The 10,986-nt window shown below is 41.7% G+C and overlaps 1 protein-coding gene across 8 annotated transcripts in view; it reads left to right on the top strand.

The window, feature by feature from the left end:
* The window catches only part of LOC108261211 (arf-GAP with Rho-GAP domain, ANK repeat and PH domain-containing protein 1), a 118,333-nt gene extending 109,728 nt beyond the window's left edge, over positions 1 to 8,605 (top strand). For 5 of the 8 annotated variants that reach the window (XM_053679192.1, XM_053679189.1, XM_053679190.1 and 2 more), the window contains 4 exons: positions 849 to 912; positions 1,268 to 1,432; positions 6,501 to 6,540; positions 7,696 to 8,605. In XM_053679192.1, the coding sequence (XP_053535167.1) occupies positions 849 to 912; positions 1,268 to 1,432; positions 6,501 to 6,518 (247 nt within the window). In that variant the 3' untranslated portion in view covers positions 6,519 to 6,540; positions 7,696 to 8,605. The remainder of the gene's footprint in view (positions 1 to 848; positions 913 to 1,267; positions 1,433 to 6,500; positions 6,541 to 7,695) is intronic. The other 3 variants (XM_053679194.1, XM_053679193.1, XM_053679191.1) reach the window with 3 other exon arrangements.
* Positions 8,606 to 10,986: the final 2,381 nt, after the last annotated feature.

Genomic DNA, 10,986 nt, shown 5'->3' with positions numbered 1-10,986 from the left:
AGAGCGGTAGAGAGAGAGCGGGAGAGAGAGAGAGAGCGGGAGAGAGAGAGAGCGAGAGAGAGAGAGCGGGAGAGAGAGAGCGGGAGAGAGAGAGAGCGGTAGAGAGAGAGCGGGAGAGAGAGAGAGAGCGGGAGAGAGAGAGAGCGGGAGAGAGAGAGAGCGGGAGAGAGAGCGGGAGAGAGAGCGGGAGAGAGAGAGAGCGGGAGAGAGAGAGAGCGGGAGAGAGAGAGCGGGAGAGAGCGAGAGCGGGAGAGAGAGAGAGCGGGAGAGAGCGAGAGCGGGAGAGAGCGAGAGCGGGAGAGAGCGAGAGCGGGAGAGAGAGAGCGGGAGAGAGAGAGAGCGAGAGCGGGAGAGAGAGAGAGCGGGAGAGAGAGAGCGGGAGAGAGAGAGAGTGGGGGAGAGAGAGAGTGGGGGAGAGAGAGCGGGAGAGAGAGAGAGCGGGAGAGAGAGAGAGAGAGAGAGCGGGGGAGAGAGAGCGGGAGAGAGAGAGAGCGGACTGATCTGCTGTTGCTGTATCCTGGAGGAGAGAGTGGGGGAATGAAAAGGCAGTAATAACACGGAGCAGGACTAATGCGGAAATTATTTCTCACCAAGAGAATGGAAATGTTTTAGTGGAGCGGGAAAGTGAAGAACATTACACAGTGTTTACAGTCACAACAGGAAATGAACTCTGTACTGCAGTTATTATTATTATTATTATTATTATTATTATTATTATTATTATTATTATTTATTCTATAATGTATTTATACAGAAATATAGAAAATAAGCCCTGTCTGTCTGTCTGTGTGTGTGTGTATCTGTCTGTGTGTGTGTGTGTGTGTGTGTGTGTGTGTGTGTGTGTTTAGGTATCTGTGCTGTGACACTCAGACAGAGATGAGGGAGTGGCTTGCTACGTTTCTCAGCATACAGGTCAGTGCGCTCTCTCTCACTCTCTCTCTCTCTCTCTCTCTCACTCTCTCTCACTCTCTCCTTCACTCTTTCTCTCTCACTCTCTCCTTCACTCTCTCCTTCACTCTCTGTCTCTCTCTCTCTCTCTCTCTCACTCTCCTTCACTCTCTCCCTCTCTCTCTCATTCATTCTCTCACTCTCTCACTCACTCTCTCCTTTTCTCTCTCTCTTACTCTCTCTCTCGTTCATTCTCTCACTCACTCTCTCCACTCTCTCTCTCTCTCTCTCTCTCCCTCTCATTCATTCTCTCGCTCTCTCACTCACTCTCCTTCTCTCTCTCTCTCTCTCTCTCTCTCTCTCTCTCTCTCTCTCTCAGCATGCGGGTCTCCTGTGGCCGGCGGAGTGGTTGAAGTCGCGTCCTGTCCCTCGTTCCTCTCCTCCGCTGGATTCTCGTCTCGGTAGTGTGTCGCTAATTCCTCTGCGTGGTACTGAGAGTGAGATGAGGAACAGCGTGGCTGCTTTCTCCGCCGATTCCCTCGCCGTGAGTTTCTGAGCCAATCACGCAGGGTCATCACACAGCCAATTATAGGGCTCCTTTATCCTCCTAAGCCCCGCCCACTACCATGCAACATATTAACAGTAAGGTGTAATAAACACAGTGATGAGTCATGTTGACCTCACTCAATTTCCCAGGAGGCCGTGTGATTACCCATGAACCCGCACTGCAGTGATTCTCTGAGGAAAACACTCCACATGCAGCTCTCTGTGGCAGAGCTTATTGAGTCTTTATAATGGGACACAGTGTGAGGTCGTGAAGAGTTTATAGGGACACAGTGTGAGGTCGTGAAGAGTTTATAGGGACACAGTGTGAGGTCGTGCAGAGTTTATAGGGACACAGTGTGAGGTCGTGAAGAGTTTATAACGGGACACAGTGTGAGGTCGTGAAGAGTTTATAACGGGACACAGTGTGAGGTTGTGAAGAGTTTATAGGGACACAGTGTGAGGTCGTGCAGAGTTTATAGGGACACAGTGTGAGGTCGTGCAGAGTTTATAGGGACACAGTGTGAGGTCGTGAAGAGTTTATAGGGACACAGTGTGAGGTCGTGAAGAGTTTATAGGGACACAGCATGAGGTCGTGAAGAGTTTATAGGGACACAGTGTGAGGTCATGAAGTTTATAGGGACATAGTGTGAGGTCGTGAAGGGTTTATAGGGACACAGTGTGAGGTCGTGAAGGGTGTATAGGGACACAGTGTGAGGTCGTGAAGGGTTTATAGGGACACAGTGTGAGGTCGTGAAGAGTTTATAAGGACACAGTGTGAGGTCGTGACGGGTTTATAGGGACACAGTGTGAGGTCGTGAAGGGTTTATAGGGACACAGTGTGAGGTCGTGAAGGGTTTATAGGGACACAGTGTGAGGTCGGGAAGAGTTTATAGGGACACAGTGTGAGGTCGTGAAGAGTTTATAATGGGACACAGTGTGAGGTCGTGAAGAGTTTATAGGGACGCAGTGTGAGGTCGTGAAGAGTTTATAGGGACGCAGTGTGAGGTCGTGAAGAGTTTATAGGGACACAGTGTGAGGTCGTGAAGGGTTTATAATGGGACACAGTGTGAGGCCGTGAAGAGTTTATAACGGGACACAGTGTGAGGTCGTGAAGAGTTTATAGGGACACAGTGTGAGGTCGTGCAGAGTTTATAGGGACACAGTGTGAGGTCGTGCAGAGTTTATAGGGACACAGTGTGAGGTCGTGCAGAGTTTATAGGGACACAGTGTGAGGTCGTGAAGGGTTTATAGGGACACAGCGTGAGGTCGTGAAGAGTTTATAGGGACACAGCGTGAGGTCATGAAGTTTATAGGGACATAGTGTGAGGTTGTGAAGAGTTTATAGGGACACAGTGTGAGGTCGTGAAGAGTTTATAGGGACACAGTGTGAGGTCATGAAGAGTTTATAGGGACACAGTGTGAGGTCGTGAAGAGTTTATAGGGACACAGTGTGAGGTCGTGAAGAGTTTATAGGGACACAGTGTGAGGTCGTGAAGAGTTTATAGGGACACAGTGTGAGGTCATGAAGAGTTTATAGGGACACAGTGTGAGGTCGTGAAGAGTTTATAGGGACACAGTGTGAGGTCGTGAAGAGTTTATAGGGACACAGTGTGAGGTCGTGAAGAGTTTATAGGGACACAGTGTGAGGTCGTGAAGGGTTTATAGGGACACAGTGTGAGGTCGTGAAGGGTTTATAGGGACACAGTGTGAGGTCGTGAAGAGTTTATAATGGGACACAGTGTGAGGTCGTGAAGAGTTTATAGGGACACAGTGTGAGGTCGTGAAGAGTTTATAGGGACACAGTGTGAGGTCGTGAAGAGTTTATAGGGACACAGTGTGAGGTCGTGAAGGGTTTATAGGGACACAGTGTGAGGTCGTGAAGGGTTTATAGGGACACAGTGTGAGGTCGTGAAGAGTTTATAATGGGACACAGTGTGAGGTCGTGAAGAGTTTATAGGGACACAGTGTGAGGTCGTGAAGAGTTTATAGGGACACAGTGTGAGGTCGTGAAGAGTTTATAGGGACACAGTGTGAGGTCGTGAAGAGTTTATAGGGACACAGTGTGAGGTCATGAAGAGTTTATAGGGACACAGTGTGAGGTCGTGAAGAGTTTATAGGGACACAGTGTGAGGTCGTGAAGAGTTTATAGGGACACAGTGTGAGGTCGTGAAGAGTTTATAGGGACACAGTGTGAGGTCGTGAAGAGTTTATAGGGACACAGTGTGAGGTCGTGAAGGGTTTATAGGGACACAGTGTGAGGTCGTGAAGGGTTTATAGGGACACAGTGTGAGGTCGTGAAGAGTTTATAATGGGACACAGTGTGAGGTCGTGAAGAGTTTATAGGGACACAGTGTGAGGTCGTGAAGAGTTTATAGGGACACAGTGTGAGGTCGTGAAGAGTTTATAGGGACACAGTGTGAGGTCGTGAAGAGTTTATAGGGACACAGTGTGAGGTCATGAAGAGTTTATAGGGACACAGTGTGAGGTCGTGAAGAGTTTATAGGGACACAGTGTGAGGTCGTGAAGAGTTTATAGGGACACAGTGTGAGGTCGTGAAGAGTTTATAGGGACACAGTGTGAGGTCGTGAAGAGTTTATAGGGACACAGTGTGAGGTCGTGAAGAGTTTATAGGGACACAGTGTGAGGTCGTGAAGGGTTTATAGGGACACAGTGTGAGGTCGTGAAGGGTTTATAGGGACACAGTGTGAGGTCGTGAAGAGTTTATAATGGGACACAGTGTGAGGTCGTGAAGAGTTTATAGGGACACAGTGTGAGGTCGTGAAGAGTTTATAGGGACACAGTGTGAGGTCGTGAAGAGTTTATAGGGACACAGTGTGAGGTCGTGAAGAGTTTATAGGGACACAGTGTGAGGTCATGAAGAGTTTATAGGGACACAGTGTGAGGTCGTGAAGAGTTTATAGGGACACAGTGTGAGGTCGTGAAGAGTTTATAGGGACACAGTGTGAGGTCGTGAAGAGTTTATAACGGGACACAGTGTGAGGTCGTGCAGAGTTTATAACGGGACACAGTGTGAGGTCATGAAGAGTTTATAACGGGACACAGTGTGAGGTCGTGAAGAGTTTATAACGGGACACAGTGTGAGGTCGTGAAGAGTTTATAACGGGACACAGTGTGAGGTCATGAAGAGTTTATAACGGGACACAGTGTGAGGTCGTGAAGAGTTTATAACGGGACACAGTGTGAGGTCGTGAAGAGTTTATAACGGGACACAGTGTGAGGTCGTGCAGAGTTTATAACGGGACACAGTGTGAGGTCATGAAGAGTTTATAACGGGACACAGTGTGAGGTCGTGAAGAGTTTATAACGGGACACAGTGTGAGGTCGTGAAGAGAAAAAAAAAAGCTCATGAACTGCAAGTGAAGTGTTTCTCCATTTTTGCTTTATTAAACCCAGGAATGGGAAACATTTTGCATATAATATCATTCTTTGTGTGTGTGTGTGTGTGTGTGTGCGTGCACTTTATAAACATGCTTGCCTACCCCTGCTTTCCAGTACTGTTAATAACAAGCCCTCATCAATCCCCCTTATTTTTAGAAGTTAGTAATATTACTTTTTTCTGCATTTTGAGCCAAAGAAAATTTCACAAACTGTTAAATACCTCAGACTCTACTTTTAATCATCTAATTATACATTAGGTATCTAGTGCACTGTGTAGAGTTTAGAACACTGTTGTTATACCATATGTAGTGATATGCATGTGTACATATATATATATATATATATATATATATATATATATATATATATATATATATATATATATATATATATATATATATATAATTATATCTATATATATCACTACATATGACATAACAACAGTGTTCTAAACTCTACACAGTGCACTAATATATATATATATATATATATATATATACATATATATATATATATATATATATATATATATATATATATATATATGTATATATATATATATATATATATATATATGTATATATATATATATATATATATATATATATATATATATATATATATATATATATATATATATATATATAATTTAAAAAACACGCACAATATGGCACTTGCCCAATCCCGTATCTGCATAACCGGGCCATACTCTGGATATTAAATCTGCAGTAAGTTTAGATTCAGCATTTCATTCAAGATAATAAAAAATCCTGAAACATGAAGTGAGTTAATGCAGAGCGAGTGGAGGAGTGTGTTATATCAGTACTGGAACCCCAGAGAAATGTCACTTTAGGTTTTCATTACAAACAGAAATTCAGCAGCTTGTGTGTGCGTGTGTGTGAGAGAGAGAGAGCGAGAGAATGAGAGAGTGTTATTTGACCAGCATTGATACAAACTGTGTGTATAATTAGCGTGGATTTAACCATCAGTGCATGTATTTGTATTAATGCTGAACCTGTGTAATATTTCTACATAACCTCTACACAATTTTACATGTTGGAATTGGCACAGCTTCCGGTTCTTCTAGAAACTTCATTTATCATTTTATTGTTGGAATATTGGTGCTTTATAAAGAAGTCCTGAGAGGTGATGGATACTACATACATGACGTGTCTTTCTTACTTATTTTCTTTCTTTCTTTCTTTCTTATTTATATAATTATTTATTTGTCTGTTTGTTTGTTTGTTGCTTTATTTATTTATTCATTAGTTTGAAAGTTTTATCATTTAGTTTCACACATTTCTCGTTTGAAACCTCTTTAGTCCAGAGCATGATGGGTAATCTGCGCTGGAGGTGGTGGTCGTGCGTCTGTAGCTTGTGGTATTCGGGGGGGGGGGATGTAATTAAATTAAATGTATTTTAATGTATAATTAAATTAAAAGTATAAAATGGTGAAGCCTGCACTTCTTCAGTGTTATTATGGAAAAAAAATTATTTAGAAACCACCTCTGTTATTATGAAATGACCTTTGACCCTGAGTCATCTGACCCAAAATCAGTGGTTTGGAATGAAATAAAAAGTACGTTTGTATTGGATGTAAAGTTTGTATTCTTAAAAACAGGTGTTTAAATGACTGACGTGTTTTCAAACCTTTTTTCTCCCACCAGCTGTTAAGAAACCTATGACAATGAAGTGATGATGTCTGAGGTAAGGACTCCTGTATGAACCCGTCTACAGTATAAACTCCATATGAAGGTCTTATAGCGGTCAAATGTCATCCATGAATCGGTGTGAAACACAGCAGGGTCTGAAACACGGTGTAGAACACACAGCTGACCGAGCGTTAGGACAGGAAATGGAGTCTTCTTATCTACCACGGTGTTATTCACGATATCAGGAGGGTTCGAATAGTTTACACTTACAATAAGAATAAGAATCTGTGAACGCTGGGTTTCATTGATCAATCTTTTGATAAAGTTATTGTCATGAAGGCAGTTATCCAAGTGATCCTCACCGCTCCTGGTCAAACAGAACGCTAGTGATGTATCTGTGGCTCTATGAACACAACGGATCATTCAGAACCAGCGCTGACCCGGTCAGAACTTTCCAAAGAAATAGAGGCAAGAAGGTTCCAGGGATGACGACTGTACTGCTCGCTATCAAGTTTGTATACGTTCTACGCTCACTTAGTGACTCTGAGGAATTTCATCAGAAGGAGGAATCCAGATGTTTCTCATCACTCCTGTTCACGGCGGTTCATACGTAACCTGCGTTTTGGGTCAGTGAAAGTCAGCGTCTTGTGTAAAGAGATGGAGCAGTTGAAGATATTTCTGAGCTCACTTTGTCCACATGTGACTTTGAGTGACAGGTGATGGAGTGATTCTCACGTACTGCATGCTAATCACACAATAAAGGGTTTCATCTGAAAGGTTCTTGCTAGCCGACTCGGACTTTTGCAGCACACTGTGGAAAGTATTGGAGCAACTGTACGTTGTTACGTAATGATAATGAAGTATTATTTCGAGGTATTTGTACTTTACTTGAACGTCACTGAAAGTGTAAACTCGGATACTCGTACATTTCCAAAGATGTATTTATTTGAACTCCTTGCATTTTTATTGAGACCTTCACCATCTCGTTACACATCATGAAGTTCTGTGTTCTCACTGTACGCTTCACACCAACGGAACCAGCTCCTGCACAATTCCTTCATTTGTGTCGACTTAATTTAATCAGTTAAAAACATCTACTTTACCTTACTTTTGAACTTTTGAATACTTGAGTACATTTAGAAGTAGAAACGTTTTGACTTTCACCCTTGACCCTGGTTTATTGTGTGATGAGGTTTTTGTGTCCCCACAGAAGATTCCAGAACACTTGTACCAATCAGCTGGATTCAGTCTTAACGTGCTAGATGGATACTGCTATCGATGTTAATCCCTCACGTGATCTTCTGGAAAGTTCTCCCAGCTGTTTTTAGACTTTGTAGACTTTTAAACCCTGAACCCCCGTAATTCACGTCACTTCCTGCAGCTGCACTGTGGGACAGCCAATCACAAGTCCTTCTGGAAAGTTCTTCTGGATATCGTAAGTGTTCGTCGGATCAACGTAAAGTTCTGAGAAGGTTTTCTGGATCAGTAAAGCGTCGACTGTAGACTGCATCGTGCCGTGTTCGAGAGAGAAACCGGTTCTTACACCACTTTGAACTTCAATCACGTTTAACTCTGCAGTCTGGACACAATTCTACTGAAGTTAGTTTAATACACAATAAAACACTCGATAGCTGGTCAAGATGTTCGGAATTATTAATATCATATTAACACTCTCTCTCTCTCTCTCTCTCTCTCTCTCTCTCTCTCTCTCTCTCTCTCTCTCTCTCTCTCTTCCTGTACTACCGTCTCTCCAGATTAACCTTCTGATTATTAAATTATTTATTTTAATTTTCCTTTGTTCTGTCATTCACAATATATTTCCTAAAATCATGTGTTCTGAGAAACTGTGTGTTGAGTTTGTATGTAAACAAATCAGATGTTTCTCTTTCACATTCCTTCACTTTTGTTTCCTTCATGTGTTTGTATTGTATTGTATTGTATTGTATTGTACCGGACTGTTACAGAATGTGTAATTAGCTTATAATTAATGTACATTGATTTAATTAAAAGTTATTATTTAGTCTTATACGTCTTGAAAAAATGGAATGAAAGAATGAGTGCACTGTGTATAATTTCTAAAATTCAATCACTTCTTGAAAAATAAAGACCTTCCTGGCAGATGTTAGCTTTCAGCTAGAAGTTACTGGACTGCTAAGACAGCTAGTGCTACTGGTTCCTGTTAACATTTTTGTTGAATGGTTTTGCTAATCACACGATCCTTGTTTTAAAGCTAACTTTATCCTCTGCTAAAGTTTACCCTTTGTTATGCTAAGTTAGCGTATTTTATGTCATTTAGAAATTTGAAAGAAAAGTTAGCTTTTTGAGAAATAAGCATCGGAATGTTTTTGATTGAAAAAATGATGCTAATAAACCAACGGTCGATATTTGAAATATTAGTGATTCTACCAATAAGCATCTGTTATTAATCACAATTAAATTTTGTTCAAAGTTGCTCATTAGCGCCACATCCTGGACGGCACTTCCTTTAGGCGGCTCTAATTTTAACAGTAAGAACTCAGTTCTCAGCTGGGGTCGGATATGTCCTAAGTTCATGCTAGTCTAGACTTATGCTAGCATGCTAAACATGGTCTTAAGCAACACAAAGAAGAGTAAGATGATGTTTTGAGGCAGAGGAAATTGATTAAGGTTCTAAACTGTTGATCGGAAGGTTGTGAGTTTAAACCTCAGGTTTGGAGTCTTCTCGGTCAATCCGGATCAAATCTTCTACCAAATGATTTACCATGCAAACATTTTTACGCTAATGTGGGACTAGCTGTCCGGCTTCACACTTGTACTTTAGTTGATCTCACTGATGTAGAACTCCAGCACCTGTTATGTGAACATCATTTTCCTTGGTACAGATTTTAGATTAGATTATAATTAGATTACATGCTATGGGCTGATGTTTCTCGGAAGGACTTAATAGTGATGTTTTGTAAAGTACTTAGGAAGAAACTTCTGAATGTTTAATACATTGAGGAGTATTATTTTTGATAGGATCAGATTAAAGCTATGATGAATGGACTGATCCGATCAGTGCATTGGTAATTTAGAGGATCATGAAAATCAGTGATGCGCCTCATCTGGACAAAGTTTGCAATATAAACACACTAAAGTCAGCAAGAAAAGATTTACAGTCACACAGACACACCACCAGTTATACACATTGACATTAAATACTATCTAACATTTACAACAGGGATATTTCTGTCCCTCCAGGAGAGAAATGAATACAAAACCAAGGAAACTCCCCAGTCTCGGGAGGAGCTTACAATTTTTCAAAATTACAGCAGATTTTCTGCAGATTTGGGCCAAGTTGCATCATGTGACATCATCAAACTTGTGTTCAGCCAAAGCCCTGTTCGATTCACGTGTGACGAACATGAGTACAGCTGGAAGGTCTCGTTTACCGACACACATCACCGTGAAAGAGCGCGCGCAATTATTTCATGCAATTCCGATTAATGCAATTCAAGTTGTTTTCTGAGAGAAAAAAGCACAAAAAAAAACTCCACAAGTTGCACTGCAAATTTTTGAAAAAACGTCACAGCAAAATCAAGCATTTGTGGCTGCAACAATCACACAAAAATAGCTCGGTGAAATCCTGAAATCCTGTTCGGACTGATACTTATACGACTTCAAAAACCTGTAATGTTTTTCTTTTTCACTGATGACATCATCAGCTCAGGTTAAGGCACGAGCTGTTTGTATTCAGATTGAGATGGTAGCGTGATCGGGCCGCACCTGAACAAAGAATCAGTGAAAGAATCCGAACGAATCATTTAACAGAACAGATTTGACTGAATCCTGAATATCATCTCTACTAGACGGCCTCGTCCCAAACTGAAGGCAAGGTCACTAACAGTTAACCCTCGCAGCTCCAGACTCAGATTATACTGGGTATTTCAGATCCAGTCTACTTCACGCTCCGTGTGTGTGTGTGTGTGAGGTCTGAATGCTGAGAACGGTGATGTGAGCGCTTTACAGCCGTGTGTGTGGCTTTAATCAGGACTCTTTGATGCCGTTCGGTCCGTTTGGAACCACATTTTCATCAAGAACTGAGTATCAAAAGCCTTCAGGATAAAACAGAGATTTGCTGATGTCTGTCACAAGCTATTTCCCAGCTTCTGTCACTACTTGTTTGTTTTCTGGGCATCTCCAAAAGTCTGAATAGACTAACCAGACCTTTTATTCGTCTCCTTCTTCTTCTTCTTCTTCTTCTTCTTCTTCTTCTTCTTCTTCTTCTTCTTCCTCTTATTATTATTATTATTATTATTATTATTATTATTAAATAATGATCAATTCTTTAATGTTATAGAAATTGTACAATAGCAGTAAATAGGACAATAGCACACGGATGATTGTATTAATCCATTCTAAATCATGTGATCCTGTTACACGCTTAATTCTGGATGTATGTGTTAGCTATTGTATACACACACACACACACACACACACGCGCGGACAGCTCCAGGAGATGTCAGAAGCTCTGTGTGGTTTG

Source organism: Ictalurus punctatus, unplaced genomic scaffold (assembly GCF_001660625.3).
Source record: "Ictalurus punctatus breed USDA103 unplaced genomic scaffold, Coco_2.0 Super-Scaffold_100071, whole genome shotgun sequence".
NCBI classification, from domain to species: domain Eukaryota; kingdom Metazoa; phylum Chordata; class Actinopteri; order Siluriformes; family Ictaluridae; genus Ictalurus; species Ictalurus punctatus.
The sequence above is the reverse complement of the archived record's forward strand: the minus strand, read 5'-3'. Positions and strand labels throughout refer to the sequence as shown.